Raw genomic sequence first — 23749 nt, 5'->3', positions numbered from 1 at the left:
TTTCCCCATACTCATGCCCATTTACTAGATACATTTACCTCATTGGAACAAATAGTGTCAAGAGAAATGTGGAATAGCTTGTAAGTTTCATGGCTCCACATCATTCCCTTCTTGGTTAGGCTGAGAACTTTTCAACACCCCTTTGTAATATCAATATTAAGGGAAAATGGAAAGGGACATGACCAGGAAAAAGAATTTTGATACGACCATATTTCAGCTGGAACGCCTGTGTCAGGAGCCATTAACATCCTGTAGACGTTGCTCTCCATGCTAAGCGCCCTGCATTAGGGTCAGTAGCGTATGCAACACTGCTAGAGCACAATGCCTCTGCCTGCAAGAGTATCTAGCTTGGGATGCACCTGCCCCTGTTTGATTAGGGGGTTTGATAAACCTCTCTTCCTCATGTGCCAATCAGGACCAGCTCAAGATATTATGGCACCTTGGGCCATGCCCTGCCTTCAGTCCATGCTCAGCCCACATACACACACATACCCTCCTTCCTCCTCTGATGCTACTGCCCGGTCCTGGCAGGATGCAGCTTCATAAGCCAGCTTCAGTAGCATCAGAGGAGGGAGGAGGGAAGTGCTGTACTTCCCTTCTCTGTCACCGACATTGACCCTCCCCCTTTGTGGCAGTTGGCTTATGAAGCCACACCCTGCCAGGACTGGGCAACAGCATCAGAAGAGGGAGGAGCAGGGAAGTGGTCAAGCTTAATTTATGGACCATATCATAGTCCTGGGTATTTGGCTTTCAGCGCCAGAGCCTCACCTGGTCCATAGGTTAAGCTGGCCCTGTTGTCAATTACTAGGTTCTTTTGGATTTTATTCCCACTCTGCTTTCTTATCATTTTTGTCATGGGATTTTGGTTGTTCTTTTTATCTTTTTTTTTTGTTTAAATCTATTTTATTAAGCAACAGTAAGTACAACTACAATAATAACCATGGTATACATTTTCAGCAAACACCCGCGGAGGACTTGCTCCCGTAAAAGCATCATGCACCACAGTCACCAGAATGGTTCAAATCCAACTTCTATATTTGTCAAAATACCCTCGGACATGCAGTCTAAAAAGTGTTCATTATTCAGATAAAGAACCTGTGTATACAAAAAGACTAACTCATAGAATTACTAAACAAAAGAGAGAGAGGAAAAAAAAGGCCTGCAGCAATCGTGTTTTGGCTGCCAAAGTGGCATATGTCAAAGGCACAGATGAATGCTTATAAAACCACGGAACAATATTCTTAGTGAAAGAAAAAAAAACATGCAATAAAAAGAAAACTCAAGACACTGCAAAAGGACCATGTCCCAGAAGAAAGCCGCGAGACGCGAGCTTCCAAGGCAGCACCTGGAACCATGGGCATGCACAGGGTTTGTATTCTGGGATCCAGGCCAGTTTACCGCGAGCAGCTCATCTCACTGGGAATATTTTCCAGGATTTTGTTTGCCCTTGAGATGGGAAATAAAGCATAGTCATCTGGCATGTGTGTTCTTTTCTTCTTTGGATGACTAATTTAGGGATCCTTTTATTAAACCGCGGAAGAGCTTCTTACCGCACGCAAGCGAGGCAAACGCTCCAACGCTCATTCAGTTCCTATGAGCGTCGGAACCTTTACCTCGCCGGCCCGTGGCAAGAAGTCCTTCCGCGGTTTAGTAAAACCCATTATTAGTCATTTGCTGGGGAATTCTATAAAGTCTAAGCATGCCGAACTGATCTCGGTTCCTAACTTGTTTGATTTATAGGAATTATTTGACAGTTACGCACCTGACTTGGTAGGCATGATTCTCTAAAAGTTAGACGCATTGTCCAAATCACCTGCCTAAAAGTGGGCGTGGTTAAGGGCAGATTGTGGGCATGTTTTTGACCAAGGCACCTTTGTGGCACCTAATTTAGATGCGCATATTTAGCTCGAGAAAACTCAGGCATAAATATGATGCGCCTAAAAGTTAGAACACTTAGCAACATCTAATATTGAATAGGCAGCACTAAAGGCCTCTTCTATCAAACTGTAGCATGGTGAGCCGCGCTGAACGGCCCAGGCTGCTCCTATGAGCGCTGGGAGCAGTGCAGGCCATTCAGCGCGGCTCTCTGCGCTAAAAACCACTAGTGCAGAGTTTGACAGAAGAGGCCCCAAGTGTGATTCTATTACAAATTTGTGCTTAGCACTAGTCAGCACCAATTTTTGAGGTAATCTATATAGAATCAGGTCATTTGTGGTCATACAAGTAAGTGCAGGTACGAGATCTTTTTATCCGAAATTCTTGGGGCATTTCAGTTTTCAGAACGGTAGCACTAGACTGCGCTAAAAACCACTATCACGATCTCGCATCCTCTGGACTGCCAGGGCTGGCGCCCTCTGGTGGTTATAGGGGGGAAAAACTCCAGCTGAAACAATGTAAAAGATTTATGAATTACTGTCTTTTTGGCTCAAAGTGGTGCACAGTAATTAAAGACCGATGGATGGGCAGTTTGTTAAGGCCCTGGACGGTGCTCGGACAGCCTGGAGTGGGTGGGGCAGGAGTGGAAATTCCCTTCACTGACAGAGTGAAGCGTCGCACTCACAAGCTCTGCAGCCCTGATGTACCGGTAAATAAATCTTTGACATTGCATGTCATGTGTGTGTTTGGGGGGGTGGGGGAGGGGAGGGGGGTATTTATCCATATTTCAGATATTAGAATTTCAAATAAAGGATCTTCTACCTGTAATTGAAAATTTTCTATCCATACGAGTACATGAAAACTCTTTTTATATCTGATGGAATCTGATAAATGAAGATAATCCTCCTCGGCTCTTCCCAACATGGCCTAATCTTTCAGGTGAACTTAGGGGTCAGCACTCAAGAAAAAGGTCAAGGTATCATCGCAGACAATACTCTGAAACCTTCCACCCAATGTGCAGTGGCAGCCAAAAGAGCATACACGATGCTAAGAATTATTAGAAAAGATATAGTACATACGATTAAGAACGTTATATATAATGCCTCTGTATCGCTCTGTGGTATTGCATTCAATTCAGGTCTCAATATCTCAAAAAAAAGATATAGTAGAATTAGAAAAGGTTCAAAGATCAGTAACAAAGTTGATAAAAGGGGATGGAACTCCTCTTGTATAAGGAAAGACTAAAGAGTTTAGGGCCCTTCAGCTTGGAAAAAAGACGGCTGAAGGGAAATATTGATGTCTACAAAATCCTGAGTGGTATAGAACAAGTGAATTGATTTTTTTACTCCATCAAAAATTACAAAGACTAAGGGACACTCGAAGAAGGTACAGGGAAATACTTTTTAAAACCAATAGGAGGAAACATTTTTTCAATCAGAGAAATAGTTAAGCTCTGGAATGTGTTGCCAGAGGATGTGGTAACATCAGTTAATCTAGCTGGGTTTTTAGAAAGGTTTGGACAAGTTCCTTGAGACAGATATGGGGGGAAGCCACTGCTTGCCCTTGGATCAGTAGCATAGAATGTTGCTACTATTTAGGTTTCTGCCAGGTACTTATGACCTGGATTGGCCACTGTGGAAACAGGATACTGAGCTACATGGACCACTGGCCTGACCCAGTATGGTTCTTATACAGACCCAACTAGATGAGTTTTCAAGATTGCCACAATGAAGCTAAGGGGGGACAGGTTCAGGACTAATGTCAGGAAGTTCTGCTTCACTCAGAGAGTGGTTGACACCTGGAATGCCCTCCCAGAGGAGATTATGGCGGAATCGACCGTCCTAGGCTTCAAGAGCAAACTAGATGCATATCTCCTTAAGAGAGGCATATAAGGATATGGTGGACTATAAATTACGCCAGGTGTACACCTGGCAGGGCCTCCGCGTGTGCGGATCGCCGGACTTGATGGACCGAAGGTCTGATCCGGAGAAGGCAGTTCTTATGTTCTTATGTTCTTATGAGTATTCATGAAATAAGTTTGCATATAATGAGTCTCCAATAGAAGTGAACCTCTCTCATGTATACCTTGTGGTAAACCTGGACACCTAGATAGCAGGATGTGCCTCTGTAATGTTTTGCAAAACACTATTTTCAGATGGATTAACAAAGCAAACTTCCCACTAAGATCTACTGATGAAAACTGTTCAGGCAGCCATCACTCTGAAGCATGGAAAATGTCCCTCCCTCTAAGTTGGCATCTACAGGATGAATGTATCATATCTGCAGGGACTGGAGAAGTGGGAATGATGTGTTTAGTGGTGAAAGGGGCCAACACTTTCTATTTTATCTTTCTATAGAGTGTTCCATCTCCATTTAACCCCTGTGCTGGTTATTAAGATGTTTTGATGTGTGTTGTATTGACGTTGTAAGTAAGATATTATACCATAATGTATTCTGTTATTTGAACAATTTTATTGCTGGAATTGTCTATTGCCTATGTCTGGCTTATTCTTGCTGTACCCTATCTTGGGTGCATATCTTCAAAAAGGCATTACATAAATCTTAACAATCAAATAAACATTTATCTCACAAGGAGCTAGCAGTCCATCCCCTTTCATACCTGAAAGCAAGAGATCTGAGGTCCAGAAGGTAGTCCACTGATTCAAAAGTGGCCAGTCCTAGTTACCTATTTTATTTATTTAAAAAAATTATAATTTGCCTCCCCAGCTCTATAAACTATACAAAACAGCAAACATTCAACAAAACTACTACAATAGGGAATAACAATTCACATTATATAAAAATGGCTTCCCCAAATGTACTGTACATCCTCCACTCAATGGGAAAAGTCAGGTTTTCAGTCCATTTGGGAAGATTTTATAATTCATGTCCTGTCTCAGCATCTCAGAAAGGCCATTTCATAATTTAGAGGCAAACACTACAAAAGTCTGTTTCCTGAGACCCCCCCCCAGGTATGGTTTCCTAGATTGCACTCAGCTTTTATTGAAAGCCACTGCAGTGTGTTCAGCAAAGAGCAAGACTGGTGCCCTTCTCCAAACACCAACTGCTGTATTCTGAACTTTTCCCTGAAAGGCCCATATAGATTCCATTACAATAGTCTAAGGGCTAACTGATTCAGTGCATGTTAAAATGCTAAGACACCCATAGGAATATAATGGGCCTCTTAGCATTTAGCATGTGCTAAATCAGTTAGCACACCTTCACTTAGGGACCAGTAGAGTTTATATGATCCAACTAAAGGAATCCTTGCCCAGGAAGGACTTCCAGTTTCAGCATAAGAATCCAGCAAACCCTAAAGGGGAAATTGGTTTCCTGTTGATCAGCTTCTCCAGAAGTAACAGGTAGCAATCTCCAAAACTATCTGGCTAATAATTAAAGGCCATGTTCTCTAGAAACTTATACAAACTGTTTTCTAAATGCAGCCATACACATCCTCTAGCGACAAATTCCTCAACTGAACTGTGCTTGACTGAAATGTAATTTCTTCTATTTGTTTTGCCACTGGTTGGTTTCTACTTTCATTTGAGCCTGGCTTTAGAAGCATGTCCTCAGCGTTGCATACAATCATTTTTCTACCAAACAGCCATAAACATAACATTTGAGAGAATTGCTCGGGATTATACCATCACAGTTGGAAAAAACAATGTGTTTCCTGAAAACAAGCATGCAACAGTATTTTTGCAAAAAAAAACACAAAACCGTCATTACCGCCAGAGAATCCAGGTTCTAGGAGCCGAGGACGGACCACGTTAACACAGTAGATGACGGCAGAAAAAGACTCGAACGAGCCGCTCAACCTGGGCAAAGGCGCACACATCAGATCCTACATCCACCGGCCTAAGTGGCCATGCCAACGCCTCCTAGACAATGGGGAGCTGGGCAAGCCTGATTGCACCGGCCCCTCCCCCTCCTCATTTAATCAAGCGGCGCTTTGAAAAACGAGTTAGTGCAGCTGGCCCTGGTTTCGGTAAGAAAAAAAAAAAAAAAAAACCAACCCAAAGACTGGGAGGTAAGACATGAGCTGGGAACAGAAACAAAAAGTAGAAAAAGTAATGCAAGACCGAAGAGAAGGGCGGAAAAGAAATGGAGGCACATGAAAAACGAATCAAGACAGCAGGAGCGTGAAGGCGAGGCGAGACTCTGGAAATAAGAGTAAATTAAGTCGTTTTAAAGAGTGGATGGACCATTCGGGGCTTTATCTGCCGTCATCTACTATGTCACTATAACATTTTTGAAAACCATTTGCTTCTTCAAGGCAAGACCCATCTCCGCGAAAGGAGAAAGTTGCTGTCTGGAAGGGGGCTGGGCTTGGGAAGGAGCCCAAAGTCGGCTGCCAGGAGCCCGCTGGCCCTACCTGACAGCAGCAGGTGCGCGGCGGGGCAGCGGGGCGGGCCACATCCTGGCTCCCAGACCATCTCCCCGATCGCCACCGGCTGCGGGCACAAAGGGCGAGCCGCTCCTGGCTTCAGTGTGCCAGGCGACCGATGCCATCTGCCTCTTACCTTTGCCGCTGGGAGCCGCTGGGTCTAGGTACATTTTCTGGCCGGGCTCTTCTACTCTTCGCGAAGGAAAGGTGGACGGTTTCCCTGCTTTCTCTTTTTTTGTACGTTTCCCCAAATCGCGATGAGAATCAAATAGACGGGAAAGAGCGGCTCCCACGTTTTCTTTTCTGCTTCCTTGGAAGTGAGAAGGAAGAATGGGCTCAACTGACAGAACTAGACATGCGGCCGCTTGCAAGTGACCAGGTCCGATGGAGAAGAGGAGTGAGGAGCAATACTAGATTGATTAATGGGATCAGAGGAGGGGAGAGAGTGAATGAAGGAGTTGTCCTTTTCTCTCTCCTCGATCGAGTCCAATTCTTACTAAAAAAAAAACCACACAAACCACCCGCGGGTTCCTTCTCTCTTCTGTCTCCCTCCCTCCTGCCTCTTTGTCAGCGTGTGTGCCTTGCTCTCATTTCACACATCCAGATGCTGCGTGCTGCTGGCCGAAACAGAAACTGCACACAGCTGAAACGGCTCCTCTTATCATTAGCACCTGGCATGGATCGATTGACACCCACTGCCCGCCCAGGTGGGCATAGAAATCCGATTCAGGAGCTCCACGGTTGGCTCAGTTCATAGGTCTAAGCCAGTCCAGTCTATTTCCATAGTGACCAAAAAAGTCTTCTGATCCTGAGCACTAATTCATATTTATCAAGTAAAATGGCCGGGTGGGGAAAACCCCAGTACAGGGAAAGAGAATCTCTCAAATTTCGCTTCAGGCAAATCATCCAAAGTGCAAAAATGGTTCAAAATACTAAAAACCTCACAGCTACACTATCTTTTCCACTTGTTTATAGGAATTACATGACCTATTACCTAAGGTGATTGCTCCTCTTCTGTATATATATATATATATATAATAAAACGCTAAGCGCGCATGAGCACTCTTACCGCGTGTTCCCTGATCCGTAAGTCCGTGGCCAGCAAGTGTTTATGCGTGCTTAAAACGACCCCACACTCACGGCAGCAGAACCCAAATAGCGGCCTGGGAAGAGAAGCACTGACCAAAAAGACTCCTTTGCCGGCTCCCCACTCACTCCGTAAGTTTTTTTTCGCGGTCTGACCCCCCCATCCCTTCCTGACGTCTGACCGGCTCACTTAGTCCTTTGCCGCCACCGCCCCCCCTCTTCTCTTCCCACAGTCCCGACTACAAACCTGCTGACTCCAGAAGCATCTGCAGCACTCTACACACACTGCTTCGGGGCCTTCTACTGCCCTGATTTGCTCTGCCGCATTTCTGATGATGTCATCAGGGACGTGACAGACTAAATCAGGGCAATAGAAGGCAGCGTGTGTAGAGTGCTGCAGACGCTGCTGGAATCGGCAGGTTTGTCGGGACCGTGGGAAGGGAAGGGGGGCAGTAAGGGACTAAGGGAGCCGGCCAGATCGCGGGAAGGGAAAGGGGGGTAGGGGAAACACTGCTGCTGCACAGGGAAGTGGTGTGGGGGAAGGGAAATGGAGGGGGAGGGAATGCTGCTGCTGTGGCTGCTGCACAGGAAAGTGGGGGGATCAAAATGATGCTGCTGCACAGGGAATTAGGGTGGGGGGAAATGCTGCCGCACAGGGAAATGAAGGGGGACGGAAATGAAGCTGTGGCTGCTGCACAGGGAAGTGGGGGGAGAGAAATGTTGCTGCATAGGAGGCAGGGAAAGAGATAGATAGAAAGAAAGACAGACAGTGGGAGGAAGGGAGACAGAAAGAACAGAAGAAAGACACAGGGGCAGGGAGAGGCACAGAAAGACAGACAGACAAAGTGGACCAGGGAGAGAGACCCATAACCAAATACATCTGTGATAACTACAGACTATGGTTGTTGTGGGACCATCACTGCTCTTTACTGTCCCAAACCACTCGCTATTTTTTGAAGATGTTATAGAATCACTTATCTGATATGTCGAGCCATATCAAAACTGTTGACCCCCCGACTCGAGTTTCGGCAACTTTTCCTCTAGAGGAGACACCTGTACTGGCTACAATCATCTCGGACTGCAAAAAGATCAAGACTGAGATGATTGTAGCCAGTACAGGTGTCCCCTCCTGAGGAAGAGTTACAGAAACTCGAGTCGGGGGGTCAACAGTTTTGATATGGCTAATGGTTTCTACTAGCACTGAGCACTGTTACTTTATTGAATCTATGGTTATTAGTCAGAACTACTATTAACCGCTCAACATATTAGATAAGTGATTCTATAACATCTTCAAAAAATAGCGAGTGGTTTGGGACAGTAAAGAGCAGTGATGGTCCCACAACAACCATAGTCTGTAGTTATCACAGATGTATTTGGTTATGGGTCTGAGCACTTTTACAATTATGATTTGTATATTTTTGAAATTTATTAGAGCTGTGAGCATTGAAGTTTATTATTGTTTTAAATATGTATATATTGGGATTTTTTCATTTCATAATCTGTATTGTATTTCAGAACTTACATAGTAACATAGTAGATGACGGCAGATAAAGACCCGAATGGTCCATCCAGTCTGCCCAACCTGATTCAATTAAAAAATTTTTTTTTTTTTTTCTTAGCTATTTCTGGGCTTTACCCAGTACTGTGCTTGGGTTCCAACTGCCGAAATCTCTGTTAAGACTTACTCCAGCCCATCTACACCCTCCCAGCCATTGAAGCCCTCCCCTGCCCATCCTCCTCCAAATGGCCATACATAGACGCAGACCGTACAAGTCTGCCCAGTAACTGGCCTAGTTCAATCTTTAATATTATTTTCTGATTCTAAATCTTCTGTGTTCATCCCATGCTTCTTTGAACTCAGTCACAGTTTTACTCTCCACCACCTCTCTCGGGAGGAACCCCCACTAGAACCCCTCTTAACCCCCCCCCCCGGACCCCTCCTAGACCCCTCTCTAACCTTTTTTGTTGGCCGGCTGGACGGGTCCTCCTTTCGTCCAGCTGGCAGGCCCGCCTCCATCGTGGGATGCACCGGGGGGGGGAGGGGGGCTAAGGCCTGATTGGCCCTCGCCCATAGGAGAGGCCTTAGGCACCTGGGCCAACCGGACTCTTAGATTGGCCCCTGAAAATATCACAGTTTAATTCTGTATATGACAGACTGTTTTATTGGTTCTTAATATTTATTTATTGGTTTTATTTCTGGTTGATGTGTACCGTTCCATCCCCACTTTGGCATTTTCTGTTTATATCCCATGGGGCTATTTTTCCTTGTTCTTTGATTTATCTTATGGGAGATCTTCTGCATCCCCAAATGCCTGTTACTTGGCACCATTACTCTCGTTCAAAATCAAGTTACGTAAAGCAGCCGTTTCACCATCTACCAATTAAAGGGTTAAACAGAGCAGTGAGTAAGGGGGTGGCAGGAAGAAAAGCAAACGGGATTTGCTAATGACATGATCTGTCTAGACAGCTCAAAGCATGGGTAAGAAAATAATAACATTATGGTTCTTCAGCAACACTAATATTCCAATTGGGATTTTTGTTGTTTCACCGAGGATCATCAAAACTGTCAGTGTGAAAAATGTTTAAAGTCACACTTCAAGACACAAACTTTGAGGTGAGCAGTCAGTCACACAGAGCTTCAGCATATGCAGTCACTGACTATCATAGAAGCTAACTTTTGAAAGTGATTGGGGGTGCTCAACTCATAACTCACAACAAATTTCCCCTCATCTAGAAAAAAGACAAAAATACTTCTGGTAGTGAATGGTCAGCCTGTATCTAAATGCCAGATAATGTGGACCTAGCAAAGGTAAGGGCAGTGGCATAGTAAGGGAGTGAGGGGTTCTGGCACCTGTCCTCCTCTCTGCTGCCCGCTCCTTCCCCCCACCCCCACTACCACGTGTGCAGGCCCCTTCCCTTCCCTCGTACCTCTTTAACGTTCGTGGCACGGGCAGCAGCCTGGTAACCCTAGACAAGGGTCTCTTGCCACTCTTCAAGTTTCAAGTTTATTTCGTATTTGATAAAATCACTTTTTTCTAAGATTACAAAGCGATGAACAATAAAAAATAAAAAAATAAAAAAAAGAGTGAGGCATATAATATAGTGATAGACAGACGTACATTTCATAGAGAAATCGGGGAAGAACTACAATTTGATATAGGAAAGAGAACAAATAAGGATAAAACAATAAGAGTTAGATTAGATTAGATCAGTACTTGCCTACTTCAAATGGAAATAGCAACTCAGCTAAAAAGACAAATTAACAAAGGTGTCTCTATACAAGAAACTTTTTAGTTTTGATTTAAATTTTTTGAGGTTCTTTTCTTCTTACCTGAGCTGGTAGTAGGTTCCATGTTTGGGGGGGAGCAGTGACAGAGAAGAGTGTGGTACGTCTAGTATTTATGATTCGTAGGGATGGAATAGTGAGTAGATTTTTGTCCTCGGATCCTAAGGAGTGAGATGGAGAATACGGAATAATGACTCGGTCTAAAAATAGCAGCGCGTTGAATTGTACAACTTTAAATGTGATGAGGGCCTGTTTATAAGTTATTCTGTGGTTGATAGGAAGCCAATGCGCGTTCTTTAGAAATGGTGTGACATGGTCAAATTTTCCTGTTGCAGCTGCTGTGTTACTTCTTGAGGCCCACATAGCCCAGTGTCCCCACCGTTTCTACCTTTGGTGGAATGTAATGGGGGGATAATACTTTGCATTTTTGTGAGGAATGGGAACAGCGCTACTCTCCATTCTCCTTTGGCTCAATCTCTAACCACAGCTCCGCTCAATATCAGAGCTGCCAAGAGAAAGTAAGTTTCAAAAGGGAAATTTTCAGGTAATGGTATTCCATCCTTTCACGGCCTTTTCTCCTTTCCCATCCATCTAATTAAATACTGTACCTTATTTATCCCCAGTGACTGCAAGGTTGGAAGAAAAGAGCAGATACCAACAGCTATCCCAAACTTGCCCAGTCCAATTAATAATCTATGTCCCACTCAGTGACTCTTGGGCTTGCTCAGTTGTGGGGCACGGTTGATTGATGTGAACCAGGTGCACAAAAATGTAAAATTATCCTGTTGTTGCTTGTTCTTTTTTTAATTATTATTTTTCTTCCTAGTCTCACCACTCCCTGCCACTTTCATTCCTCTCTTCATCTCTTAGTGCTTCTTCCCTTCAACCTGATACTCTCGTCTCAGAATCCTTTTCTCAGCCTATCTCCCCTATCAGCTTCCTGTTCTTTGAATCCCACATAAGTTTTCTCCCTGTTCTCATCTTTCTTTTTCTTCAGCCCATCCCTCACCCACTTATCTTTGCAACACAGTCCATGCCCACCCCACCCCTACACTCCAGTAGGGTTGCCCGGAAAAACTGGGAGAACTGAAGTTTTTCACATTAATTTGATTGTGCTTGATCAGAAAATAATAATAAAAAAAATTTTTGAAGCCCATCTTGGGGCCCCTTACAGTCACTGATTATATAAAGCCCTGGTTTTTTTAACATTTGCTATTATTTTTGCTTACTGGAGCAAATTTCTTGGTATTATAGCTCTAACTTTTATGCTTTCACATAACAATGATACATTGATAAAAAGACATTTTATGTCATCTGTTCTACTAAAAATGAACAATCACTACAGAAATAACACTAGAGCCTCCAATATGCTTGTTATAACAACCACAAAAGAATAGGAAAACATTCTCCTGTCACAAATAATGATAAAAAATAGACATTTTATGCAAAAAGAATCTAGCAGTATTTTATGAAATGAACCTTCAATATTTGCACTTTATTATGGAAAATAACAGAAATTTAACATATTTTGCTAATAGCTAAACACTTTGGTATATAGTCATCTACCAATGGCGTTCCAAACACTCAAGCATGCAATGCTGTTCAACTCCTTGCAACAAGACTCTCGTGCGGCACAATCAAATTCATGGGAAAAACTTCAAGTCACACAGTTTTTCCAACTTTAGGTTTTTCTGGACAACCCTACTCCCTTCCCCCCCCCCTCACTTCAGCTCTTTTCTCTTTTCACAGTCTTTACCATACCTCCTACACACTTTGCACTCGAGCCAAAAGTCCTTACTACAAATACCTTCCTTCAAAGATATCAAATACAAAAGCACCAGAGCAAGAATGTTCTCGGTAATGGCCTCAACATAGTGGAATGCCCTACCAAATCAATTAAAGCTAGAAAAGAGAACCAGAAAATTCAAGAAAGGGATAAAGACTAGCCTTTTCTCAACTACTTCAACTGAAATTATGAAGTTGACAGAGCGGAAACTAGAACTTTCAAGGATGTGTGTAAATAGATTACATTTAATTGAAATGGCCAACCTCCTTAGGAGATGTGTAAATATAGTGTATTTAGCTGCAACAGTAAACCTAGGGGGTCTTTTACTAAGGTGATTTAGCGCACGCCTTAGTAAAAGAGCCCCCTAGTGTTATATGTGTATATATTATACGTAGGTTTAATGGCCCTATAAGATAGATGCACAGAGCTCATAAACTAGGGTTACCAGATTTTACTATTGTAAAATCCAGGCCTGTGGTCCTGCCCCCAGGCCCACCAAGCCCCACCCCATTCCACCAAGACATGCCCCAGGATATTCTCAATGAATATTCATGAGTTAGATTTGCATGCAGTGGAGGTAGTACAAGAAGATTTAACTCATGAATATTAATTGCACTTGAAAACCTGACTGGCTGGGGTTTCCTCAGGGTAGGTATGGGAACCACTGCTCTAGCGTATACAGATTTTGGTCTTGAAATCTCTTCACATATATTTTTTGACACAAATCCTGTACCATTTTTTTCACCTTCCTCTGAACCACTTGGATTTTTACATTATCACGTTGAATGGCTTTGCATTAAATTATACACTGAGAAGTTCTCAGCCCAACCATGAAGAGAATGATGTGGAACCATGAAATTTACAAGTTATTCCACACTTTTCTTGACACTTTTTGTTTCAATGAGGCAAATACATCTAGGAAATGGGCACAAGTATAGGGAAACCAAGTCATTGTGACATCACCGATGAGGTTGGCTCTTAGGAACTGTTGGAATGAAGCATTATGACATCACAATACGAGGGACTGCTGAAAAGTTCTCAGTCCAACCAAGAAGAGAATGTTGTGGAACCATGAAACTTACAAGTTATTCCACACTTTTCATTTCATTTCATATCATTGAAACAAAAAGTGGCAAGAAAATGTGGAATAACTTGTAAGTTTCATGGTTCCACAACATTCTCTTCTTGGTTGGACTGAGAACTTTTCAGTGGCCCCTTGTAGCTTCCACTTTTTGGAGATCACATATGCATGCAGAGTCAATTACACATACTCTGGGATATACAGTATAACAGGGCTCAGGTAGAATTCAGTTATATTATTCTTAGCCAATTCAGGATAGCAAAATGTAAAATTAGAAGTGGCTTTTTCTTCCCTTAAGATCTGCAGTCACTTGGTACTTCTAATGTACATTGACACACAGACTCAGAACAACCATGGCAGGGGTCAAACACCTATCCTGGAGTGAGAAAACTTTTTATTCAAACCAGAAGAAAACAAGCCTAGAACTGCATACCAATTTTAAATTCACATTTTATGATTCCATGACCTAAATGTGTATATTATGATTGCTCTTATGTGTGTCATTTTCCAGAAGCTTGGTATACATGCTTGTGTGTTGTCCAGTTGATCGGGGGAGAGGGGCGAAGGAAGAGAGTTGCATGCATAGGTGTCAGAACAGGGGAGGCCACAGGGGCCGTGGCCTCTCCAAAGATTGGTGCCCGCCGTCCCACCCGCTTCCGGCAGCTGCCGCACAGCATCAGCGAGCAAGCCTGCCCCAGAGCACTTCATTCTACTTCCAGGGGCAGGACTGCTCATTGACGCTGCATGGCAGCTGCCAGAAGATTTAAAAGTACAGTGCCGGGAGGAGGTAGATGGGGAGTTGGGAACTGGGGAGAGTCCGCACCGTAGGATTCCATGGTCTAGGGCGGAGCTCCTGGGTCCCCTCAAACCAAGCAGCGTTCCACTGCCTATGGTTGCATTTGTGGAAGAGAGTTTGTGTCAGTAGTGTGTTTGTGTGGGTCTGAGACAGAGAATGGATAAGTGTGGTTGGTAGTGGCTAGGGTGAGTATGGGATTCGGGGCTTATGATAGTTGGAGAAGTGTAAGGGAGTGTTAGTGGTGCATGGTTTTTCTATTAACACTCTTGCACCCTCTCTACCCCCCACCTCCCTTTTCCCCCTCCTTCAAATGCTAAGAAATGCAAGGTCATGCATTTGGGCTGCAAAAACCAAAGGGAACAGTACAGTTTAGGGGGTGAAGAACTTATGTGCACGACAGAAGAGGGGGACTTGGGTGTGATTACGGCAAATAAGATCTATTGCCAAATTTCTTAATCCGTCTTCCTTAAAGATTTTAATCCATTCTTTCATCATAGCAAAAATCGACTATTGTAATGCACTATTTTTAAATATAACTCAAAAAGAAAAAAGGAGACTCCAAATTGTCCAGAATACGGCAATAAAACTTATTTATAATGCTAAAAAATTCGATCACGTATCCCCATTGTTAATAGACGCACATTGGTTACCAATTAATCATAGGATCTTGTATAAACTGATGTTTTTAATTTTTAAGTCCCTAGCATCTAGCGAGCCACAATTTATATCTAAATCGCTGATCCCATATAAAACCCAACGATCTCTGCGTTCATCTGATCAAAACTTACTAACTGTGCCTTCTTTAAAAATCATTGGAACAAGAAGAGCAGATATGTTCACTGTTGCAGGTCCACAATGGTGGAATTCCCTTCCCCAATACATCAGAATAGAACGTGATATTTCAGTTTTTAAAAACTTTTTAAAAACTTACTTGTTTAAGGATGCTTTTAACTTATAAAATTCTTAAATTTTCTTTTCAGTGTTAATTAATATTTATGAAATGTGCCTTGGTAAATTTTTACCCTACCTTTTGTTCTTCCCTTTTTTTTTTTTTTTTTCTTTTCTATACCCTTTATTGTAACTTTACCCTCTTTCCTATCTTACATGTTAGTTATTATTGAAATTTATTGTTATTATGTTATAGTTTCTTTATTATATTATGTACATCGCCTAGAAATTTGAAATAGGCGATTCATCAAAAGTGAAATAAACTTGAAACTTGAAACTTGATTGTATTTGATAATGTTAAGGTGGCCAAACAGGTTGAAAAGTTGACAGCGAAAGCTAGAAGGATGCTAGGTTGCATAGAGAGAGGTACGGCCAGTAGGAAAAAAGGGGGTATTGATGCCTTTGTATAAGACTCTGGCAAGACCTCATTTAGAATATTGTGTACCATTCTGGAGGCCCCACCTTCAAAAAGATATGAAAAGGATGGAGTGGGTCCAGAGGAAGGCTACTAAAATGGTGTGTGATCTTCATGATAAGGAGTATGGGGACAGACTTAAAGATCTCAATTTGTATACTTTGGAGGAAAGGCGGGAGAGAGGAGATATGATAGAAACGTTTAAATACCTACATAATATAAATGTGCATGAGTCGAGTCTCTTTCATTTGAAAGGAAACTCTGCAATGAGAGAGCATAGGATGAAGTTAAGAGGTGATAGGCTCTGGAGTAATCTGAGGAAATACTTGTTTCCCAGAAAGGGTGGTAGATGCGTGGAACGGTCTCCCGGAAGAGGTGGCGGAAACATAGACTGTGTCTGAATTCAAGAGGGCCTGGGATAGGCACGTGGGATCTCTCAGAGATAGAAAGTGATAATGCTTACTGAGGATGGGCAGACTAGATGGGCCATTTGGCCTTCATCTACCATCATGTTTCTATGTTTATCTGCCACTCCACTACCTTTCCCTCCCCTCCTTCCTTTCACCAACCCACCTCCTCCCTGCTCCTGATACTCTCTTCCCTCTACTTCTACCTTGGTTGCATGTTCCACCTCATCTTTAGCAGGTGTCAATGTTTTAGAACACCCCCCCCCCCCCACACACACACACACACCCACACACCTCACTGCTTCAGCCATCAGTTACTCCCCAGCATAATGTATATTTCACACTTGTCTGCCTGTACACTGCTATCCTTTGTTTGTTATTCAGTGAACAGATGGCTGGTCAGTTGGATGGACAAACAGATGGACAAATCCAAAACACAAATCCATTTTGTTTCTTATAATGTGCTATAAAGATGTAAAAGTGAGGGTTATCCAAATACTGCATGAGCTGTTGAGTTACTCCTTGAAACAATAGCAAACAGTGTGCACCATTAATGGCAACATTAATCCTCTTTTTCTGGGTAAAGACTTCCCCTTGTATTCAGCCTCAGCAACAGGTCAATGGACACATCTGTACCTTTGTCATTCAACCTGAGATGAACCCAGCCCTGGATTAACCATTAAGTAGCCCATGCTTAGGGCACCAAGAGAAGGGGAACAACCACAGAATTTATTCCCCTAGCTTTCATGTCATCTGCCACACCCATTATTACATTACATTACATTAGTGACTTTTATTCCGTCATTACCTTGCAGTTCAAGGCGGATTACATAAGAGGTTGTCTGGACAATTCCAGAAGAGTTACATAGTTGAGCAGGTTACTTTGGGGCCACAATACAATATCACACTCGAGCGCAGAAATATGGCAAGGATTTCAGCAATAAATTGCTGTGTTTATATGGGATCCTCAGATTGCCGCTGATGTGGCATCACCCCTCAAGGCTGCAATCCTCCTCAGTCCCATTCTATCTATGTCTACTAGCAGTTAAATAGTTCAAAACTTAGCTTGCATTGTAGATTCCGTTGCTGAGACATCCCACCTCGCTGACACGTTTCGTGTACTTCCTCAGGGTCAGAGAAGACTGTCTGTGCTAGGAACTATTAGCATTACTGCATGCTCTTTATAATCAGGTGCCGTGAAGCCAAAGACACCCATTATCCAACATGAATTTCGGTGTTTTTCTAATCATTATAAACTAAACTAAACTAAAACTAAACCTTAGGTTTTTATACCGCGCTATCTCCATGGTCGTGGAGCTCGGCACGGTTTACAGGGATTGTAATAAGAAAGGAACTCCAGGGAAAGGGTTGGATGAAGATCGGAGGGAAGAAGAATGTTAGAGAGCTAGGATGTCAGAGAGGAGGGAGAAGTTAGATTTTAGAGAAAAGCCAGGTTTTCAGATGTTTGCGGAAGGGTTGGAGAGCACTCAGGTTCCGAAGGGGGGAGGTGAGGTTATTCCAGAGCTCGGTGAATCTGAAGAGGAGGGAAGTCCCCAGTTTTCCTGGGTGGGAAATGCCTTTTAGTGAGGGGAAGGATAGTTTCGATTTTTGGGTAGGTCTGGAGGTACTAAGATTTGAGGAATTCCAGGAAAGTGGAATTAATGGAGGAAGGATGCCGTGGAGGATCTTGAAGGTTAGGCTGATGCATTTGAAGTGGACTCTGGAAGTTATCGGGAGCCAGTGAAGCTTGGAAAGGAGTGGAGAGAGGTGATCAAATTTATTTTTAGCAAAGATAAGCTTGGCCGTGGCATTTTGGATCTGCTGGAGTCTGTGGAGGTTTTTCTTCGTTAGGCATATGAAGATGGAATTGCAATAGTCCAGTCTGGAGAGGATGATGGATTGGACGAGAACGGCAAAATGTTTTTGATGGAAACAGGATCTTACTGACCTCAGCATGTGAAGGCTGAAATAAATATATATGATGTTTTGTTTCATACAGTAATGATACTTCTTAGCAGGTATTGAGTCCAAATGTCTTTTCAGTTCAGCAATGGAAGGACCAAGAGGCATCATTGTTGAGCCATATTTAAGGCATTTCAGTTAGCTTTAATTTCTCCCCCCCCCCCCCCCCCCAGTATACCTTGCTCAGCTCTGCAGTCCAAAGTTTCTGCTCTTCCATCTCATCTCTAACTTACAGTAAATGAAGTGGCCTCACCCATCTCCCAATCGAATTCAATGAATGAGAGGGTGAGGAGTGGCCTAGTGGCAAAGCCACTGCCTCAGTATCCTGAGGTTGTGGAAATCAAATACCAGTGCTGCAAGCCACTCAGGCTCACTAAGCCTTTAACAATTGATGCTAAACCAGTTTAGCATTGAAGTATTTCAGCTATCGATGCCCAAAATGGCTAATCGCGGTCTTTTCCATTGTTGTAGCAGCCTCCAATAATCGTAAGTAAATAGTTTACAGCAAGCTCATCAATATTAAAATTAGCACTCTGATTAATTCCCCCAACGATGGCCCATATCCCCCAAACTTTTGAAAAAACAAAAATTGACAGGTGGGAAGCCCACTCCCTCCTGCCTCGGTCATTCACCCCCCCACCCCGACACACATTCAAAATTGAAGATTGGCAGGAGGATTTCCCACTCCTTCCTGCCTCCAGGCCTCCCCCCCACAAACCACCACCCCTCCCCCCCCCAAACCTCCTCCAAACCCCCAACCCTCCCCCCCACTACATACCTCTAAATTGAAGATCAGCAGAAGGGATGCTCACTCCCTCCTGCCGCCGGAGCCCCGCCATGAACTCCTGAACCCCCCCACACCATATACCTCTAAATTAAAGATCAGTAGGAGGGATACCTACTCCATCCTGCTGGCAGACCCGCCACTTCAAATTGCAGGCCTTCCCCTTCCCAGTGCATACTGGGATGCACTAGGAGGGGGATAAGGCTCAGGTACCAAAGGTCTTTCCCCTTGGTGAGTATCCTAAGGTACTGATTGGCCTATGGGAGAGGCCTTAGGTGCATGAACCAATCAGAGTCCTAGGCCCCTCCCAGTGCATGCCAGGATTCAACAGGAAGGGGAAGGCCTGCCATTTTGAAGAGGTGAGCCTGCCAGCAGGAGGGAATGGACATACTTTCTGCTAGTCTTCAATACCAGACATGGGGAGGGAGTTGGGTTTGGGGGGGGGACTCTGACGGGGGAAGCAGCGGCAGAGGATACAATAGTAGTGGCAGGAGGGAGTGGGCACTCCTCCTGCTAACATTCAATTTAAAGGTCTGTGGGCTCAGGGGACCTTCAAGGGGGGGACCTCAGTGACAGGCTGGAGTGGGCATCCCTCCTGCTAATTTATAGTACAGGGGATCACAGCATGAGGGTCATTTTTTAAAATAGGCACAGATGTGTCCATTTAAAAAAAAAAAAAAGCTGTTCTCCTTGCCCTGCTGAGCAACAGGATTCCCCAAAGCCGCCAGCAAGGTAGGAAGAGCAGCTAGTCTGATAGGAAGGAGGAGCTGTTCCTAGCAATTGCTCTTCTAAGCACACATAAGGAACAGTTCCTCTCCCCCTTTACCAGAAATCCTCCGAAAGACTAGTATGCATATAGTTTGCATGTTATTCTGCTGAGCATCACTAGTAAAAATTTAAAAAAAAAATCACTCCCACCATGGTATTCTTTGCTGTAGTGTCTGAAGCTTTGTGCATCTGGCTCTCAATCCTCTATTGCTCCAGGTACAAAATAAGTACCTGTACCTAAGGGCCTCTTCTATCAAAGTGTGCTAGCAGTTTTTAGTGCAGAGAGCCGCGCTGAATGGCCTGCGCTGCTCCCGACGCTCATAGGAACTCTATGAGCGTCGGGAGCAGCGTGGGCCATTCAGCGCAACTCACCTTGCTACAAACTGCTAGTGCAGTTTGATAGAAGAGGCCCTAAGTAAACCTCATTGATTGTGTAATTGCAAATAAGCAGTATGCAAGTCCTATTTCCCCCCCCAGTGGGGATTTATGCCTGTGAGAAGGTATCTGAAGATATCCTGGGGGCAGTGGTATAGTAAGGGGGCGTAAGGGGGGGGGGCAAGGGGCAGTCCACCATAGGCGCCATGTTGGAGGGGGTGTCGACACTCCTCCTCCTCTCCACCCCTTCCCCTATACCTCTAATCAACAACGTGCTCTTCGTGACCCCATTGGCTCTCCCACTGACATCACTTCCGGGTGCCGCACATAAGAAGTGACATCAGAGAGAGAGCCGATGGGGTCACGAGGAGCTTAATGCCGATTGCCATGAGCAACAATGTCAACTGGAGGTACAGGGAGAAGGAGGCCGCAGGGAAGAAGCGGAAGGCAGTGATGGGTAAGAGGAGGGGGCGCCTCTCACCCTCACTACGCCACTGCCTAGAAGCAACATGAATCAGACTCTTAAAAGACTTTAAAGGAGATGCCAGGGTCTCTGTCACTTCCAATCAAGCCTTGCCCTGAGTTGTTGAGACCTCAATGCATTACTGAAGCTTCCTCCCCTGATGCTCTAAAAATCAACACTAGTATGGTTCACATGAACTCAAAGCCTCCCAAGAAAGACGTGCGTTTTAGAAAGAGCAAGAACATTGTACATTGCAAACAATGACACCAGTTAACACGAAAGATATTCATGTGAACAGGTCTACAGGCATGAATGTAAAGCATGCTTTCTTGGGTTTATTCTTTCATGCAAACAAGTATTGGACCAAACGACAACATATATGTACAGTCCAGGTGCAAACAGAAGCATGATTACTGTGGATGGAGCACGTGGATATCCTAATGCTGTCTCCCATTCTTAACTAAAAGCATCTGTGATCATTGCCTCTGGGTTTGGTCATCAGTTAACAAACAATAGTGAAGTCTGGAAGGAAATAGGCTTGTTTTTGATGGATGCTCTAGAAAGTCTCATTCGCTGTATAAAAGCCTCAAGTCACCTTCACATAAAAAATACCCATTACTGCCAAATGATTTTTGACAAATGCATGTATGAGTGATAAACAGCTTGCTACAATATGAAATGCCAGTTTAAGTAAATTTCCCAGATACCAGATTTAAGAAAACCCTGCAAACATTTTTGCAGATTCTGTGTCTGTTTGCAGGCGAGAGGGAGGAGAGACAAGAGATTTGTATCAACGATATGTGCATTATAGCAATGTGTGTAAAATGACAAGATTCATCAATAAAACTATCCCTTCCAAGGACCAAGTATTAGACCTACAATTATTAATAAGCCCTTTTACCGATGCACAGGAAATTCTCATCAATCAAGTGATCCACATCATCTATAGTTCAACTGCGTTAGATTATTAACATGGCAATTTCTAGCACCTTCTGAGGAAACTTTCAAGTTCTAATGCTTCAAAGGGAAATTTAGCAGTTGGAAACAATAATAACATAAGAATTATCATACTGGGACAGACCGAAGGTCCATCAAGCCCAGTATCCTTTTTCCAACAGTGACCAACCCAGGTCACAAGTATCTAGCTAGATCCCAAGTAAGTAAAACATACTTTATGCTGTTTAATCTAGGAATAAGCAGTGGATTTTCCCAACAAAAAACAAGAGAAAATGACCCAAGTTGCCACAGAGAAAATGGCAAACCAAACCAAACAGATATGTGGAAACAAACAATGTTCAAGGTCTTTGTTTTATATCTTCAAGAAAACTTAAAACACTCTCCACATTTGTATTGAACGGACCCAACACGGGCCGTGTTTCAGTAAAACACCTTCCTCAGGGGTCCTAGAATATTAGTAAACAAATGATAATAATAAATGAATGTAACAGATAAATGGTGCCAACTGAATGTTATTTGAAAAGAAATAAAGACATGAAAGTATTGGAAACAGTAATTGTTGAGATACAAAATACTGGCCAAAATGTCAGTGATATGAGAATGACATAAGACACTAGAAGAATTAAAAATGCCAAATAGATGAATATTAAAAGAGCAAGACAGACCTTAAAAAATACCATGCATGTGCAACCCCTTGATTTTGTACGGAAAGGCATGCAAAAACCTTTAAAGAAATTACAGAAAAAAATAATCTTACATACCAATGAGTAGAGATGTAGCATAGCTAACTTTATGAAACTAAAAAGGAGGAGAAAAATATATGAAAATAAAGATCTATCAGCTAATGAAACCAAGCTTCCACCAGAAGAAAACATAATCACTACCAAAAAGACAAAATATATATTAAGGTGAGATAAAAGATCACCTGATGTAACACAGAGACACCTGGCACCACACTAAAGAAAAATAAATAAAGGCGACTTCACATTCGGCTTCCTGATGTAGCTCTAGCGAAACACAGACTGCGTTAAAGCCGAGATACAGCAGTCCAGATAAGTGATTCATCATTATTTCTGAAGAGCTCCTTGAATATTTCAGTGTGGAATAGAAGCCTTAGCGCTCTACATAAAGTGCTGTGATTAAGAATCTACGCAGTATTAGTGACCTCGTATCGCTGTATGGCACCTTGTTGAAGCATCTATGAGTACGAAGCAAAACAAGAAGACCCAATATTCCACAGAAGAAGAAGCAATCCAAATGAGAACTGACTGTGGAAAACACAACGTCCTTGACTTCTCTTTTAGTTCTTTCCCGCAAAACTTCAAACAGACTAAAATACTTGTTCGCATTGATCATACAAAAATGCAACAGACCCGACACAGGCCGTGTTTCGGCTAAGAAGCCTTCCTCAAGGGTCCAATCAGGGATGGTGTCTTTGAATTGTGAAGCTAATTTTCCAAATCGCGTTAAGTTTATTAGGATTTTATATACCGCCTATCAAAGTTTTTTTTCTAAGCGGTTTTACAATCAGGTACTCAAGCATTTTCCCGTGAACAAGTCAACAACCAGTCACTACGTCACAGTTGAACTGCTGTATACAGAAGTATCTATGAGCACACAAAAATTGAAGAAAAATACTGTGGGGTTTTTGCAACACTTTTTTTTACTCTGATGGTATATGATTTCCTGACAGGTGAGGGATTTTTGTTTGTGTTAACTAAAGATGGATTTAGAGCAGAAAGTGAAGGACAGACAGAGCAAATCAATATCAAGGCCCTGGAAATAGAGTTAAGGGCACAGACAGAAGGAAGTGCAACCAGAGACTGGGGAAAACATGTGTAGAAAAATAGAATCAAAACAAAAAACTGCAGACGAGCGTACAATGATGCAGGCAAAGTTTATTATAACAATAGGTAAAACACGGTTAAAAACATCACATAAAAACAAACAAATGGACCCGACACGGTCCGGGTTTTGAAAAACATCTTCATCGGGGGTCCCAGATGGAAAAAGAGTCAGTTGGAGCCGTAAGCAAGCTCAGCCAAGCAATACAGGCATCAGACCTTTTCCCATAGTTCTGCCCTCAGCTGATATCTAGGGGGTAAAAAATTGGGAATGCTCTTCTCTCTCATTCCTGTAAAGATAAATCTACATGCATGCCCTCTATGGTTCTGCAAATCCATTTCATGCATATTTATCACAGGTATCTTGAAAACGTGACTGGTTGGATGTGTTCCAAGGACTGGGTAGAAAACATCTGTTCTAGATGCATCCCAGTCAACTCATGAACTTTGAGCAGACTATGGATTAATGAGAGAAAGCCAACATTGATTTAGTCAAGAAATCTTGCCTCGCCAATCTACGGCATTTCTT

The 23749-nt window shown here is 43.2% G+C and overlaps 2 protein-coding genes across 15 annotated transcripts in view; both read right to left on the bottom strand.

Annotated features, from left to right (window-relative positions):
* The window catches only part of SYT7 (synaptotagmin 7), a 425674-nt gene extending 414891 nt beyond the window's left edge, over window positions 1–10783 (bottom strand). For 6 of the 14 annotated variants that reach the window (XM_033928074.1, XM_033928081.1, XM_033928088.1 and 3 more), the window contains exon 1: window positions 5605–5768. In XM_033928074.1, coding sequence (XP_033783965.1) covers window positions 5605–5713 — 109 coding nt within the window. In that variant the 5' untranslated portion in view covers window positions 5714–5768. Of the gene's footprint in view, window positions 1–5604; window positions 5769–6398; window positions 6881–10679 lie in introns of those variants that run through there. The other 8 variants (XM_033928082.1, XM_033928075.1, XM_033928085.1 and 5 more) reach the window with 6 other exon arrangements.
* The window catches only part of LOC117352063 (nitric oxide synthase-interacting protein-like), a 742171-nt gene that overhangs the window by 610111 nt on the left and 108311 nt on the right, over window positions 1–23749 (bottom strand). The window lies entirely within an intron of this gene.

The sequence above is a fragment of the Geotrypetes seraphini genome, chromosome 19, assembly GCF_902459505.1.
Source record: "Geotrypetes seraphini chromosome 19, aGeoSer1.1, whole genome shotgun sequence".
NCBI classification, from domain to species: Eukaryota; Metazoa; Chordata; class Amphibia; order Gymnophiona; family Dermophiidae; genus Geotrypetes; species Geotrypetes seraphini.
The sequence above is the reverse complement of the archived record's forward strand: the minus strand, read 5'-3'. Positions and strand labels throughout refer to the sequence as shown.